The sequence below is a fragment of the Phaethon lepturus genome, unplaced genomic scaffold, assembly GCF_000687285.1.
Source record: "Phaethon lepturus isolate BGI_N335 unplaced genomic scaffold, ASM68728v1 scaffold11645, whole genome shotgun sequence".
Taxonomy (NCBI): Eukaryota; Metazoa; Chordata; class Aves; order Phaethontiformes; family Phaethontidae; genus Phaethon; species Phaethon lepturus.
This window is the reverse complement of record NW_010538388.1, coordinates 46,977-64,753: the sequence shown is the minus strand read 5'-3', so window position 1 is coordinate 64,753 and position 17,777 is coordinate 46,977. Positions and strand designations below refer to the sequence as shown.

The 17,777-nt window shown below is 35.9% G+C and overlaps 1 protein-coding gene across 1 annotated transcript in view; it reads right to left on the bottom strand.

Annotated features, from left to right (window-relative positions):
• Positions 1 to 17,777, bottom strand: part of LOC104620533 (vacuolar protein sorting-associated protein 13B-like) — a gene marked incomplete at its 3' end in the record, with an annotated part of 109,198 nt that overhangs the window by 45,047 nt on the left and 46,374 nt on the right. Inside the window, exons 3-6 of the mRNA XM_010286784.1 lie at positions 17,601 to 17,724; positions 11,557 to 11,724; positions 10,219 to 10,400; positions 8,619 to 8,793 (exon numbers count right to left, since the gene is read on the bottom strand). Coding sequence (XP_010285086.1) covers positions 8,619 to 8,793; positions 10,219 to 10,400; positions 11,557 to 11,724; positions 17,601 to 17,724 — 649 coding nt within the window. The remainder of the gene's footprint in view (positions 1 to 8,618; positions 8,794 to 10,218; positions 10,401 to 11,556; positions 11,725 to 17,600; positions 17,725 to 17,777) is intronic.

The window sequence follows — 17,777 nt, the reverse complement described above, 5'->3', positions numbered from 1 at the left end:
GTTTTAACTAACTACGCTAACCACTGCAGCAACTACAAACATATAGGATAGTGAAATATAATGATAAAACCCTATGTTTTATGTACATGAGTTTAAAGATAAAATGCTCCTAACTCATCACGTTTCTAAACCCACTCTTGCTAGCCACCCATAACAAGATCACACTGGAACAATCTTGCTTCACAGTGTAGGGTAATGATTCCAGCTAAGAAATATATTTGATATAAACTACCAGATTGCAGTGTGACTCTATCTCACTGTTTCCATGTTCAAATGAAGTTTGATCTTCAGAAAGTCACCATCCTTTCTTTTAAAGGGTTTGAGATACTTACCTCTAAGAGTCTGGAAACTCGTGTGTCTCACCGTAAGTCTGGAAATAACTTAGTAGAAAATTATCCTCTTTGTATTCATTTATTTTTCTGCCTGTATTAGTTTTCAGCCAGGTAAGGCTGATCCAGCCTAGCCTGTGGCTACATAAATGCAAGTTCTGGCACTAGGGAAGAGGGAGGGAATGCATCACCATCCCTGCTGGCAACAGCATGAACTTTCATGAGGTTGAATCAACCATGAAACTGCATAAATGAAACTTGCCAAGTACTTCAAGGAGCCAGCTGTAGATTGTTCATTCTTGTATCATTTAATAATGGAGATATTACAATTCATTTCCTCATCCATATTTTACCAGCTACAAGATAAAGAAGCTATTGCAAACTCACAGCTAAGATGACATTATCATTAATTATGAATACAAAACTTAAGGAATAAATCATGTTTGAAAAAAAAAAAAAAAGATAAATTTGCAAGGAATGAGAGTTACCTGGCCAATAACAGTTTTGGTACTGACCATGAGAATGCCATAGGCCCTTAAATTTGTCCTTGCAGCATGAACTGTCTTTGAAGAATCTCAAATGTAGCAACACGCACACTTTCAGAGTAACAAATATTTTCTGCATGATTTTCCTTAGCAAATATTTATTACATAAGGAATGCACAGAAATTACTGAAGAAAAAAAAAAAGTGCAATGTTTGTCAAAGTTCCTTACCATATGTTTATACTCTTCAGTGGCTGTGTTGCCAAACTGAATTTTATCCGAAAGATGTTCATTTAGGATCTATACCATAAAAAGACAATAAACTGACCGCCACAAGACAACTCATATCTCCTATGCTAGTAACTTAAATTTTTGATGTTTAAATAGTTTTTCTTCACAGTACATATTAAAATATAGTGGCTTATATTCTACTGCACATACGTTACACTAGCACAGCAGTATCAGTGAAGGAAGTTGCATGTAACTGGAAATTATATCAACACCAGCAGAAACTAAAATGCTATGTACCCACTCTAGTCGGAAAGGTATTTTACGTCTTTGAAAAGCAAATGTACCCATTACACTTTCTAGTTGAAAGTCTGATGCCATCATAACTGCAGCATGAATACAATATTACAACAGTAGCACACTCCGGTGGCAGTACTTTTACACATTTAAGAGGTATCACACTTACTTTGTATAAGACAACCCACCACAGTCATTCAGGTAGCCAGGAATCAGTACTGCAAAATAGTAAGGCTTAAAGGTTTCTTCTTGTTTCTGCAGTGAGAACATCATCTTCCTTTAAAGTCAAACCTCTGGATCATACTAGACCAGAAGACATTCCCACCTTACAGACAAACATAAAATCAAGGGAAGAAATCATAATTCCCTTTTACTGCTGAGTTGTACAGTCCACTGGTTAGGGAAAGTGACTGTAACATACAAAAGCTTCAGGTTCAACTCTAGAGCGCCCACTTTTTCATGGCATGTACCTCCATCTATTAAACTTCCCCAAGCTTATACTCCTAGTCTACCTGTCTTGTCTTACTGTAAAGAGAAACTACTCTAGTGAAGGACTGATGGATAAGGAGGAAGAGAATAAATCAACTTCCAAATTTGTTACAAAAATTTCAATTACAGAATGAAGCCACAACAGCTCTGAAGTGCTGAAATAACACTAATAATTACTCTGAAGTACTCCACATGATATTACTTGAGGTCGCTAATCAATTATTTTAAAATTGCAATTACTTAAACAACACCGCAACCTCAATAAAAGCAGGAACAGATGTACGAGTTAGTTAAGGGTGAGCTACAAAACAAGGGGCAATGACTTTTAATACCAGAATCAGGACAAGAGGTAGGAGATAGTTCTATTTTAATGGCAAAGGAGACTAAATGTGAAATATCACAACAAAAGGGCATATGCCTCTGGGTTGTGGTACAAGTCACTGGACAATTATTCTCAAAGTGGTATGTAAGTGCAGGTACCCAAAACAGAGAGGAATGTGTTAGTTGTCTGACCATGCCAATCCAAAAAGTATTTCTGTTTCATATCCTTGGAAATACATGTTGCTCACTGGAAGCATTAAAAAATTGCTGTCTGCCATCTATATTAAGCCAGTTTTAATAGCAGCAGCAGAAAAACTGGTCTAATATTTAAGCTTTTATATAGTAAGTAAAAAAATAAAGGTCAACCTGTAACTTATGCCTTTCAAAGATTTAATCAGATTTTTGGGGCCTGTACTTAAGGTGTATTAATATTTTTCAAGAAAACAGAAAATGGCAAGGTAATATAAAATAGACATTTAAAAGGCATTCATAGAACTCTAGTTCTCCACGAAAAGGTTTTGATTCCTAAAACAATAAAAATATAGAAATAGAAACAACTTTAATCTTCCCAACTTAGGAACTTTACAATTTGGGGTTTTCTTTTTAATTTGCTACTCATTTTAACTACTGCTCATTTAACTGATGTTAACAGATGTAAGCAATTCTATGTGCCTAAACATGTATTCCAAATTAATGAAATCTGGCCATCTCCATACAATGAGCTTGATACCCATCCTCAGCATATGGGATCCCAGCAATCAGTTACAATGCACTATTACAGATGTCTACAAAGAAGTTACTCACTGTCACGCTGGCTGTCAAACAGCTGCACAGTGCACTGACCCCACAAGCCCCATTCCGCAGACATCTGTCTATGCTGCATCTTTACAGTCTGTTGAAATATGAATTGCAACTATACCTACTGTTCCTTGGGAGGATACCAAAGTATCTAGGCAAAGAAGAAGCTCCAATGACTGGAGGGGAAAAAAAAGTAGTAAAAAAAGACTGTGGGGTTTACTACACAGATCATTTATCCCACAAAACACATGAAAACATGAAGAGGTGAAACAGTATTATGTGCAGAGATCACATGTATATCTTCACCTCTTTAACCCTCAAGAGAAGAGAGAAAGCACAGGAACAAGAAAAATACACAGGAAAGTGTAATTTGGTGCACGCAATCTTTTATCCTGACATCATTTCAGTCAAACTGGGGATAAACTTTCTCCACTGTTCAGGAATAACTCTGCTCTTCCCAAACTCTTCAATACAGTGCACAGGTGCTTTTCCTCAGTCAAGTATGGATAAATAACTTTCAGTTCTCTCATTTTCATCCTAATAGAATATTGCAGAGTCAACTCCTTCTCCAACAGCTAATACTCACATAGATTTTCTTACTGCCACCAACTATTTGCACCTGGTTTTCTCAGTCAATTCAAATCTCATTATCCAGCTCAAAGCTGGCAATATATTGAACTCATTCTCTTGATCTGCTTTTCGTTCTATTGGTATCCTCAAAAATTCCCCACGCTACTGTTCTTACCACCAAGTTTTCAATAAGGAGCACTTCAGCCCATTAAAGATTTGAGTTTCATAGGATGTATGCAACATTTTATTCTGTTTAGTACTGTAAAATTGTTAACCACTTGTATTCACAAAAGGCCATCTTTATTTTCATTTATTTTTTTGAGAGTAAACATCTAGCAGGGTCAGCGTGCTTTACAAATATTAGAAAATTTCACAATATCCCTTTAGGATAGAAAGGTACTGCTATTATTGCCATTTTACAACTGGGAAACATGCTTCGTGCTGGAATCACATCTGCCATGGATTTAATTTCATGAAACAAAAAAAAAAACCCAACGAAAAACTTTAATACATCATCTCAAGGCAATCAGAGAAGGCAGCACCAGGAACTGTTAAAACCACTCTCGGAAGCTCAGTAGCTCGTACTGCTCATGATTCCAGCTTCTCACATCTATCCCAAGGTTCTTGCTCAGCATCTCCTAACATACCTTGCAGACTCAGCTGCCTGCCCACCTACCCTGCACCCCTCTCAGCCATGCAACTTTTCATTTGTAGTCTACTGTCTATATTTCTTTGCCCAGCAAGTGCCAGCCCTCCTCTACTTGAGCTTTTCCTGTTCTTCAAACTTCTCAGATCATTCTTTACTTAACCAGCTCTAGTATCTCAGCCTTAGATCATCAACCTCAGCAACTCCATCCAACTAAAATCCAGCTCTCCCTTGCATCCTGGCTTCTTGTCCTCTTTCATGCCTAAATCGTTTTAATTTCTAGTTACATTAGCCAATTTTTTTCACCACAAACCAAAAGCTTATTCTCAGGTCCCAGCCTGCCACAACTACAACTGCTAGTTCTGCTATAGGCTCTTGTCCAAACCCTTATCACTTTTGTATCTCTCTGCACTGAAATATATCCATTTCTTCCTTTGCACTACCAGCCCAGTCAAACATCCAAGACCACTATGCAGGCAGCCCTCAACCCCTCAGAAGCAAAAGCCTTGTCAGCCCTGAGAAGGAGAACAGTCCAGTATGCAAGCAGTGTTAAGTGAATTTACATACCAAACTAAAGCAAGTTTCTACCTGTATTTCTGAACTGCAATTTTACCTGTGTACTTTGAACACTTTCAGCTTAACAGCATTGGAGCAGATATTACTCAGGCAGCAAAATGTATTTATGTGACACAGGCTACCCTGCTGCCAAACGTCAAGGTCTTGGTCTTACGTTTGGGTATACAAGAACAAATAAACTGCTGCCACAATATTCTTAGACTTGGAGAGGTGACTGATTTTATGTCAACAACATAATAAAAGTAAGTTCCATCCAAAAGACTAAGAATTAGTGATAACTGAACCCTGTAAATTCTTTAAACTGAAAGGGTGAGGACTGCTTACTAATAAATACTGGGTTAAACTGCTTACTGAATCTTCAGAACCCTTTCAAAGAGTTATAAAAATATCATCTATAAAGGAGGTCTGTACATTATTAAACTGCAAAGAATTTAGGCACAATTCCAGTGGAATTAGTCTTGGATTTCATGAAGCGTTACTCTTGGAAAAAAAATGTGGCTAATATAGCTCAGTAGATAATACTTGTCATTTATTACTGTACTTGATTACATATTTTTTTATGAAAATAGTAGCACATTCGAAGTTTCCTCAGAAAAGTTCAAATCTGTGGTTGGAAATTTGGATGACAAATGCAGCATGAACTGCTAAGAAAGTGGGTTGTGTGGTTTTTTTTTTTTTTCTTTCTTTCTGAGACAGAGAGATACAATATAAAGTTTTAAGAAAAAAGTAAACTCACAAACTGATGGTATGGGTAACCTGGTTAATGGCAATTTGGCACTCCTGCTTAACTGCACTGAATGAGAGGAAAAAAATAATTAGATATTTGAAAGTTTTATTTATGTGTGTGTACGTGCACGTACACACATGTGTGTACGTATGCCTACATATATACTAAACTATGCAGGAAACAAGAATAAATGGTACGAAGGAAAACAGCTGGTAACAGTTTTAGCCTCTATGTGGCAATGTATTTTGCAGTGAAGATAGAAATGGACTTCTATAATTGTTTCTACAGCTCTGGCTTGGCCACCCAATAATTGCCATCTGTTTTGTGTTCTGAAGGAGATAGTTCTGTCAAATAGATACGATCATATAATTAAGTACAATGACAAAGTTTGAGCACAGCTTAGTTGAATAAAAATTGCATAGGAAATTACAGATTCCCTCCCTGGTAGTTCTTGTCAGTGCAACCTTGGTCTAATTTCTGATCCTTCTAACAGCTCTTGGGTAGATCAGTGTGAAGTTACAAGATATTATTTCTTTTTTAGATGGCTACTTTATGAAAAACTAGGAAGCCACATTCACAGTTGTTCAGAAAAAGAATGCAAATGAGATTTACAGAGAGCAATTGCATTGCAACCTTCCTGAAGGCATACATTAGAAATAAGGATGACAAGAGACACACTGCCAAAGATTTTACTCATATTTGGACAGAAGAATCTCAAATTCCATTCCAGATGCAGAAAAGACTGAGTACTTGTAGGCAGATGCCTTTTGTTTTAATCTTTCCTTAAACTATATTTGTTTCACCACCCATCTCACACCCTAACCAAAAGATGACAAACAAACAAAGCCTACATACCTCTCCTATCCAACTTCCATCCTCTTCCAGAGCTACAGCTGTTCATCCTAGTCTTCTCATTACCCAGCTAATCTTTGTCTCCAATCCTTAGATCTTTTCATCTGAAACTCACTACCTACCAGTTCCAGCTGTTCTCATATTGACTGACATGATTTCTCTATTTTTTCAATGTCTTTTCTATATTCAAATAGTCCTTCTTGCCTTCGTAGCTCCAGGAATCCAGCTACAAAGTTCAAGCAACTCTAAATACATCATAATTTTCTACAGCATGAAATCTCAGCCCAATTTGCGTGAGCTTTGATGAGAACAAAAGATATTCATGGTAGAAAGACAGAACCCTCTGTCTAAAAGCAAGAGTAATGCAACTCTTCATAGAAAAGTTCTTTATCCTTTCTTGTGAAAGCAGTACAATTAAAACATTGGTTAAATGCAAGGAGTTCTTAAAATGCACATTAATGATTTTTGAATAATTGCTTTTTGAGACTCATGACAAAATTAAGTTAATATTTTCAGAATATTAAGTACTTCTAAACATACGTCTTGCATAACAAACTCCACATTTATTGTACGGCAAACAGTTTCTAGCGCAGAAAACAGAGCTTTAGAGAAAATACAAGAGAACTATTTACAGACAACTTATTTATTTGCTCAGCTCCACATAGCAGGAGCATGACAGAAAATTCTACATCTGGCATGCCAGTGAAACTGTTATCTGTGCCAACCAACACTGAAGGCTCTATTTTGACAAAAAAGTTTCCACTGCTGTCATTTTTCCAACAAGGTATTTATTTCTCTGAAACCAGAGAAGACAGCAACACACGATAAAAAGTTATAAACTTATGTAAATTAAAACTAAATACTTCTTAAACAGAACAAAATTAATTAATTTAATAGTTTACACAAAGTTTCAAACTCTTGTAATACTATAAACATAAGCATGCTTAAGAGTGCCACATCACTTTCACATATAATTCCAAGAATTTTCTAGAAGTTATCATGCTCTGGCCTGTGTGGTAAATATCTCTTCCTACTCCCCCAGATCCAAATTCAACCTTGGAAATATATCCAAAACTTATGTCTTGAGGAGATTAAAATTAAAACACAAATCTCTAAATAAGTTCCTTGTTTTGACAAGTAAATTAACTTCTGCCCTACAAAAGCATAAAACCAAGAAAATTCAGAATTTGGAATGACAGTCCATCCTCCCTCTTCTTTCCTCTTTTCTTTAGTGCCTGATACATTACAAAAACTGCTGATTCAGGTTTGGATGCTCAAGATCATGACACTCCTGATTAAATTACTAAAAAAGCTAGTATGATAAGTCAACATGACTGCTTCACTCTTCAGTGTTCTGTGTTTATATTTTACATAAGTGAATAAATAAGTATTTAAGTTCCAATAGCTACTTTGAAATTTTATTTCCCTTAGATTTTAACATAAACTAAGCACCTACATGCCTTTCTTACGTTACTGCACATTCCTACTAATTCACCTAACATAAAACCTCAACATTCAAATACATGACATGATACAACTAGAAAAGAAATTAAAATAACAGTAGCAAAGTTGTCAGCTCCCAGCAAAGCCTCATAAATTTGAGGCTGGAGTGAAAGTCTCACAGCTCAACATGCATCACTGCTGTAACCCTACCAATATTTCGGAAGCAGCAGATGGGAAGCCATCACACAAAGATACAGAGAATTCACCCCTCCTCAGTGCAATGCTCCTCAAGAAATCATGTCACAGTAAGTTACCATAAAGGATCATATAGGAGAGGGAATGCATGTTATACCAAAAAAACAAATAAGACTAGACAATGTAAAAAGGACAGAACTACCGAAAACATAATACAAAGTAATACTTCGCTGTTTAGAACAAGTGCTGATATATCTCTTCTCACCAAAAATTTTCAAAGAAAAATGAAAAAACACCCACATCACTTTGAAACTGGCAGCAGCCACATTTGAAATAAATAAAAGAGAAAAGTCAAAGTTGCCTAAGGACAGGTGCCTTGTTGCACGATATAATGACAGATAAATCCAAAATATCCCACTGTGTCACAACTCCTAAAATCATCTTTTTAGATAAAGTTTAACCCTAGTCCGGACCATCAGAATACTTTTTAGAACATAACATGAAAAAGATGTTAGAGCACTGCATACTAAGCCAGCACAATTAACTGCCTCTAACAAATTGCAGACTGACAAGTCAATTTGCAATGACTAGCCTTGGTCATTTATATTCTTTTAAAAATGAAAAGAATGTGTTTAATTTTTTTTAAAGTAAAAATTTTTTTTACCTGTGATATTTCCCAACATATCTTTAGTGTGGCAACTCAAATCTTCACTTTCCCCATCTTTGAAGCTGCCTATTTCTCCATAATAAAGAGCAATCCCAAGTTGCATTATACGTATAAACATAGGAAGCTGCTGATCAGAGATTGAAAGTTTCAAGCTTTCGACTAATGTGTGAATCTATAAGGTGAAAAAGAACAAAAGGAAATAATCAAAGCTCTGTCATCATTATAGCCAAGTTTTAAACCCTACAACTCCATATTCATTTTATATCTACATTCTAATTTCTAAAAACAAAAGCTACAGTACAACATAAGGCAAAGAGCTGCAAATGATGACTGTCAAAAACATATACTGTTTGGGTTGCTACACAAGAGATCTTCAGGTTGAAAAGTCAAATGTAATGTATTTTGCATATATATTTAATTTTTTTTTCTTTCTACAATTGTTGCTGAAGTAATTTCTAACACATAAGTCACAAAAGTGCATCTGATTAAAATTTTCATTACAGAGTTTCATAAAAAACTCCACATGTTGAAGAAAACCTACACATACTGTTTTTAATATACCAGGTCCTTCATTTCAATTCAAATACTCATATGGCCATTACCATATCCACAAATCTCCAAATTTGCTCTAAGTAAAAGGCATACAGCACACAGAAGATAGGGGCATTTGACAAATTGGACATGATTACTAATTAACTTCTAGCCTTAAAGTTCACAACAGCTTAGGACTTCCTAAATCATATTATGAGTCAAACAAACGCAGTATCCTAACTGAAAGAGTGACACTTCTAAATTATAAGCTTGAGAAATGCCTATCAAAATTAAACTCAAAACAGACTATTTTGCAGTGCATACATCTGAAGATTATTTTTTATTAAAACTTGGGAAAAGCCTACTATAAAGTCTGTGTCTTAGTTTAAAACAGTTCTCAAATAAATAAATGGGCACTACTGGTATTCGTTAAGAGAGGGAGGGAAGGCAAACCTTACATATATGACTAGTCTGAGCAGGAAAAAAAAGTAGGAGTGAAAGGTAGTTTACTGTCTTTACCAACTCTGAATTTTGCTTCTGCACTGCAAAATATAAAGATGTCACCAAGTGTCAGATGTCCATGAGTAATATTTCACCCCTGCTCATTAGGAAGTGGGCTTAGTTTACTAATCCATTTCACACCGTTCACTAAATAGGTTTAATACACTGAAGTTACTTGTTATTTATTAGTTTGAGCTACATTTGGAACGATAACATAAGTAAAAAATCCTTTCCAGCTTACTGCAGGCATCTTAAAGCACACAGTGTTTTTTTTTTTCTTTAACAGATTATCTGCTGACATATTTTTTCTCCTTACAATTACTATGTTTTCTTCTTCGAAGTGTCAGGAAAAATAGAAAGAGATTAGAGAGCATTACTTCCTTACATACTGTTACTCTACATAGACTAATTGCATCATATGAACAAGACACAACCAAATAATCCCTTTAGCAAAAAAATAACAGCATTAGCTTTTCATTTTACTTTACATTTCGAAGTATACTTTGAAAAACCTCAAAACTTCACAAGTGAAGAGTAAAAAAAAAAAATTATTTTGGATACCTACTTTAATAATAGATGGCATTTTGGAGTTGAGGTTATCATAAGTAAAATGCAGACGAGTCCTGAAGGAACACTTGTACAGCAGAGGTTCCTGGTAAAATTCAATTTTACCACTAGCATTTCTCTTATCAAGACATACTGTGCAGTCAGAAAAGTTGATCATCTTTCTCAGTACCAGATCTGTGGCTTTTAAAAGAAGTATATAGGTTAAAGAAAAAAATATTTATACTTATATATTTATGCATATATGTACTTATCCAGAAGAAAACAATACAGGGTAGTTGTGTGGTCATTATTTAAATTATAGTCACATAAGCAAGTACTGATTAAAGAGAACAATTTAATTTAGCGTGTCATGAACTTTCAGCTGAACACTTAAAAAGTGAAGACAAATTAGTTAGACGCAATTCAAATTTTCATTCTTTCACTGTACCTTAGATCTGTTTATAAAATAAGATTATTGCTTCGTGTGCGAGCATAAGACCATTATTCATTTTCCCAAAAGTTTTCTTTTGAACATTCCAAAGCAAACAAAAGCTATTATAGTGATCTTAACACGAAACATATTTTCTAATTTTGTTGTATTAGTTCGTAATAATTTTAGCCAGAACAAATAAATGGGCCCAGTGGTCAGGAAATCATTAATTAAATTCCCCATTCTACCAGAGATCTTCTATGTGATCTTAAAATACTCTTACTGTGCCCAAATTCCACCTCTACCAAATGTCAGTAAGAACACTAGACCTACAGAAATACTGTGAACATTGGTAATTCAAAGACTGAGACATTCAGATACTGAAGACCAAGACAAAAATCAAAAAGTTGGTGTTTTTTTCCTGAAAATGTGAAGTGAAGCATATCTTGCAATTGGTATGCCACGTTCACTAGAGTGCAGCATGTTTTACTACCTCTCTATCCAGCCTGTTCAGAGAGTTTTAAGATCACAAACAATTGCAACAGAACACCTTAACATGTTACTGCTCATTAAAAAAAAAAAAAAAAACCAAGAACACAGAAACAGATTGCCTAAGCACTGATGGCCAGCCGCAAGCACAAAATGAAATGCAATCACAGAAGGATGGCAAGTATAAGCAGAGGGGACTACAAAATATGTTATATAATTATCTGTGATCATCCAAGTATAGGTTAAGAATCAATCTATATTATTATAATTGGATCTTCAAACTAAGGACAAGGGAAAATCTGGTAAGAAATTAAAACAGGCAGAAAGTACCTTAACTCTGACACAAAGAGACATTTTTATTGTATGTGCAAATTTCTGTATGAATTTGAGTCCCCCCACTGTGACACCTAAAACCAAAAAAAAAAAAAATCTACTCACCAGAGATATCCATAAATGCTCGATCCCAAAACTCATCCACTGTATAGCATTCTGCAGAAGTGATATTCACTGAGAGAACAATATCATCCTCCACATATTTTAATATGAGATTGTTGATCACAATGTTGACATTATTTACAACACGCCTAATCAAACTCTGAACATAGCCTGCAAAATAAAACAAATTCTTAGGAGTTATAGGGAAGACATGATGCCAGATTCATTTATTACTGAAGTCACTACTTCCAACTTGCATTCTTTAAAAAAGAAAATTAAAAAAAAAAACCAAGTATCATTGTCCTTCTTTATTTATCCAAAAATCATAGGACTTAATGGCACTGAATGTTGAGGAGTGTTAAGTCAATCAGCATTCTGGAAATGCAATAAACTATAGAAAAGGAAAATTGTAAATACTAAGAATATAATAGTTTACGAGATTAATTTTTGGTGGCAACAATCAACTTTCAAACTAATTAAGAAAATAAAAGACTCTGGATTATTACAGACAAAGAATTTTAATGACAATGACTTTTTTTTTTTACTCAAAAGATATTTAGAAATAGGTTTGGAAAAGTGAACAACAGGTTCTAGGTTACTTTTCAAGTAACCTATATTATACCTATTTGCCCCCTCACCTAGTTTTTTTTTAAAGTTAACTAAACATTAATATGCCTAGTACTTTTTTTTCATTCTAACAGCTAATATACCCACATCATGCTCAGTAAGACCCCAGTGAGGTATAACAAAATCAATTTCTGTCAACAACCCAAAGAGTAAGCACCTGCACTGAAACCTGTTGGGAACAAATCCATTTAAATTTTTTCAGACATAATGTGATTGGAAAAATGATCTCGTCTGAATTCCCAGTATGCATAAACACTCATATTTTACCAATATGGTAAAGTAATTAAATACTACCCATATTCATGTCTTATGTATACTGAATGTAACTATGGAGCTAACTCATTTGTGCTGGAAAAAAAACAAGCCTTAAAATTTCTGTTTTAAAATTCATAACGTTACTCACATTCTGTCTGAAAGTACATTTAATACATGCTACAGAGGTCTAGTTTGGTAACTACACTAAAAATGCTGGTTAATGATACAGGTTTAAATCCACAGGCTTCAACAGTAGTTTTCTGAAACTTGCATCAATAAAATTGTTGATATAAATGAGTCCTAATCCAAATAAAATGAACATCAGAACGTTGTGAGATCAGTAGGAACAGACTCAGGTTGCTAGTTCCTTCTACTCTGCTATTCATCATTTTCACTCTTAAATATTATTTTTCACCTTAGAGTATATGAAACATTTTACCATTACCTAAATGATTTTCTTCAGTTCCACAACTGCAAGTTTACATATTTGACATTAGACATTTTTCCTTTTTCGGCATTCAAAGCCTCCAACCATCTCTTATTAAATACAAAACACGTTTTCAGCTACTAGTAGCCCAATATTTTGATTCTGATCAGGTATATTTCTATGTTTTAGAAGTATGTCAATATTAAAATCTTAATTGTAAAAATACATATCACATTTCTCACCATAACAGCTTGCTTCATTTCATACTATTCTTGACCATCCGCCACCCTTTGAGCAAAGCTTGTTCCAGCAGGAAAGAATAGCATTTTAACATCTCCTGCCATCTTAATAGCATTGTCATTCTAGATTTTGTTTTAATACAAAATGTTTTAGATCACTGTCTACAGAAACAGGAAATCCACAAATGCAGTGAAAGATAAAATTTTGACAGCTTAGTACTGTCAGATTTCTAAAAAAATGAACTTACCTTTTTACCACATCAACCTAGAAAAAACAACTGAAAAATATGTGGAATAACTTGTTTTCAAGTATTTTCTCACAGACTTCTTAAAATGGTAACATATTTTTAGGTTATATGAATTCAGAAAACCAGATGTATTATTTCAATAGTTAAGAGGCATAAGAGACCTATATTCATTACTAGAGTGGTGTAAATTGACCTGTATATAAATAGGGGCTGGCACAAAAGCATTTAGTTGCCTAAGTACAGCACAGAAATATTTTGCAGACTATATAACTAGCAACTATAAAATCATAACCAGTAATCTAATTATTATTTCAAAGCAAGCTACTAATTTCATGGAAGAAAGTGAAGCTGTCCCTCCACAGATCCAAAATTTTTTCAATATTTTGCTTTCAAGGGTCCTTCAGTCTAATTTACATTTTCCTGCTTTCCTGTTGTGACCAACAAAAACACTACAAATCCAGGATAGAATCATAGAATCTTTGGGTTGGAAGGAACCTTTAAAGATCATCTAGTCCAACACCCTGAAGTGAACAGGGACATCATCAACTAGATCAGGTTGCTCAGAGCCCCATCCAACCTGACCTTAAGTGCTTCCAGGGATGGGGCGTCTACCACCTCTCTGGGTAACCTGGTCCGCTGTTTTACCACCCTCACTGGGAAACATTTCTTCCTTATGTCTAGTCTAAATTTGCCCTCTTCTAATTTAAAGGCATTACCCCTTGTCCTGTGGCACAAGTCCTGCTAAAAGTCTGTCCCCATCTTTCTTATCAGCCCCCTTTAGGTACGGGAAGGCTGCAATAAGGTCTCCCTCAAGCCTTCTCTTCTCCAGGCTGAACAACCCCAACTGCCTCTGCCTGTCCTCATAGGAGAGGGGTTCCAGCCCTCTGATCATTTTGGTGTCCCTCCTCTGGACCTGCTCCAACAGGCCCATGTGTTTCCTGTGCTGAGGGCTCCAGAGCTGAACACAGTTCTCCAGGTGGGGTCTCACCAGAGCACAGTAGAGGGGCAGAATCCCCTCCCTCCACCTGCTGGCCACACTGCTTTGGATGCAGCCCAGGATACGGTTGGCCTTCTGAGCTGCGAGCACAAGTTGCCAGCTCATGTCCAGCTTTTCATTCACCAGTTCCCCCAAGGCCTTCTCGGCAGGGCTGCTCTCAATCCCTTCATCCCCCAGCCTGTACCAATACCAGGGGTTGCCCCAACCCACATGCAGGACCCTTGTTGAACCTCATGAGGTTCACATGGGCCCATTCCTTGAGCTTGTCCAAGTTCCTCTGGATGGCATCCCATCCCTCAGGTGGTGTCATCTGCAAATTTGCTGAGAGTGCACTCAATCCCACTGTCTATGGCATTGATGAAGATATTAAAGAGTACTGGTCCCAATATGGACCCCTCATCACTGATCTCCATCTGGACATTGAGCCATTGACCACTACTCTCTGGATGCGACCATCCAACCAATTCCTCATCCACCAAATAGTCCAGCCAACAAATCCGTATCTCTCCAATGTAGAGAGAAGGATGTTATGGGGGACCACATCAAAGGTCTCATAGCAGAAAAAAAAAAAAGTTAGTTGTACTGATAGTTTCCAGCCATATTCAGGAAAAGAACAACAACACTGTCATCTGTATGTCTTTTTGCCTGTATGCATATAAATAAGGAACAGAATTATATCTTCCAAATTAAACAGGGACCAAAGATTTGATAAAAACTTTGCTTCACACTTCTGTGAATACATTTCCAAACTAGTGGTGCGGTATATTCTTAAAAGTACCATACGGGTACCACATTACTAATTAAGTTTAGCTTCAAATGTACTGGAGTCAGATTCTCATGAGTGAGGACCAGTCTTTTAAGAAAATGAATTTAAATTGTCAGTCTTACTATTCAAAACAAAGTAATTAAAAACATCTGCAAGTTCATGTATAATACAGTTTAAAAAAACAACAGGGTTTTGTTTTAAATACAAGTTGGAGAAAACAGGTGAGGGTTGCTTCTTATTCCTGTAACTTTTAAATAGAACATTATGACCATCTTCGCCACTAAAATTCAGGTATTCTGTGACGAAGTAGCTAAAAATACTAGATAATCTGCAGGAGGAAATTCTCTCCTGAGGTACAACACAAAATCCATATGTATGCTTTTTCCAAATTCTCCAGAACCCAGCAGTAAGAGCTACGAATCCAGTTTCAGATCCAATCCTCCAAAACATTACAGCACTATAGTCCAAAGAGTGGTCTATTGATTCAACAGAATTTATATCATCAGACTCGTCATATCTCAACATCTTAAGTTGAGTTGTCTTAAAAGACAGCAGTGCTCTTCTGTTACCAAAGCTACATTTTTACCTCCATCTCTGAGAACACAGCAGAGCTAAAGGACAAATAAATCTTTCAAATTACAACAGTAGTGTGATACCTATAGCCTCCAAAGTCTGAAACAAAACTAAGCAGATGACTCAACATCTTACTTAAATCCAGGATGTGCAAATTAAAGTCTATCAAAGCCATATCCTATACCAGAGAATAGAATCTTTCTATAAGGAGGTCTCTACTCCTCATGGAGGCTGTTTACCACATAGGACCTCTATATTCAACAGTGTTATTTACGCATCAAAAAACAAAACCAAGACCAATTGTACTTAGAGAATATCACCACATGAAAAGTAACTTACAGTCCATTCCATAAGGTAAGATTTCACTAATGCTCGCTGAATCAGTAGACTTCACTACCAAAATACTCCAGGCAGTTGAAAAAGGAACGTGATGACAATGAAGGAGGTGATAGTGCCCTACAGTTTCACAGAAGCACAAAGTACATCTACAGAATCTATCAAATAGTAACATAACAAGGCACCAGATCTGTTAGTTTGCTACAGAACTAGAAATACAGTATGTGCAATTCACATGAGCACACTAATCATGAAGAACCACAATATATTCATAAAAGATGACACACAAACCAATTTTCAACACACATGGTGCATCTGTGGAAACACATCTTTTGGAATGTTTTAATTTCATCACATGTCAACATTACAACAAGCAGACCTCCAGCCTTTCACTAAGACCACACCTTTCCTGAAGGTCCACAGGTAACACTGACAGAAACTAACTCGAAGAACCAAAATCTTAAAACTGTCACTGGGGGCAGTATAATCATCCAATTCTTTGGCAAGCCTTTGACTCCTGCTGTTCACAGGTGAGACCCAAAGAACAGAATGCCAAGGAACTGCCAGAGCTGAAGCGCTGTCCATGGTAGGACACGGTGGATGCCAAGAGTCCTGTAATTCCAAGCCACCAGTGTTTATTTGATCTCAGAGCTTTGAGAGAGACTTCAGATCTGGCTCCTCAAGTACCCATTCCAAAGCAAGATGATACATTGTAATATATAATATTCCACACACTAAATTCCAATGTTCTCTTTTGATTCAAGGCAAGCATAAACTTTCCGTTAATAAAAGACAGAAAAAAGCCTAATACAAAACTGTCACGTCTTTAACCCATCTAAAGTTACATGCCCCAGTAAGGCAAATTGCAATTCATTCCAGTACTCTCCAATTTCATTTTTCTGCACAAAACAACACCTTATAATACAAATTTCTGTGCAAACTCGGAGGCAATAGTAGTCCGATATATAGTTCATTAGACATTTTTATATCGTATCTCCAAAATTTCATCCCAAATTCCACGTCAGAAAAACAAAAAAGGAAAAAAGGTAACAAAAAAAGAAAAAAGTGGTGAACATCTTTACCAGTACATACCGCACTCTATAAGAAATATCTTTCAGAATTATTATTCTCATAAAGAGAAAACCTTACCTTTGAAACTGTTAAAGGAATTTGAAAACAAAATGGCTGAAAACATACATCAAAAGAACTTATTGTGAACCACTGAGCATTTAATGAGCACCAAAAAACAGCGTGATCTGAAACAAGAGAACCAGAGCAGCAGAGGATAAAATATAATACAATTCCCCTACAACATCTTTCTCATGCTCATCTATCTTGTACTATAAATGAGTTCTGTAAATTTAAGAGTTTGACAAAATGGATGGAAAAGATATAAGGACTAACCACATTTTAGTGCAGTTTAGTTCTGTTTATAATATTGAAGTATGTCACTCACTTTCATGTGATTTGTAGGTGGACAGAGATATAACAGTCTAACTTAGACATTGTGGTCACCTGAAAGAAATTTAGGTATTTTCTATCACTCAGATAGAATCCAGCCTCTGAAATTATGGATTACCTGGAGGTAAATCAGGGTCAGGAGAAGCAGATTGCTGAACTCGTCGTGGCTTTACTGCTGATTTCATGCTTTCCGTAGTACTGCGGTTTGTTGAACTAGAACCACAACTATCATGGTCTTCTTGCTAGATGAAAAGAAAGCAACTGAGTCAACCAAACAGAAGAACTTGGATTTGGT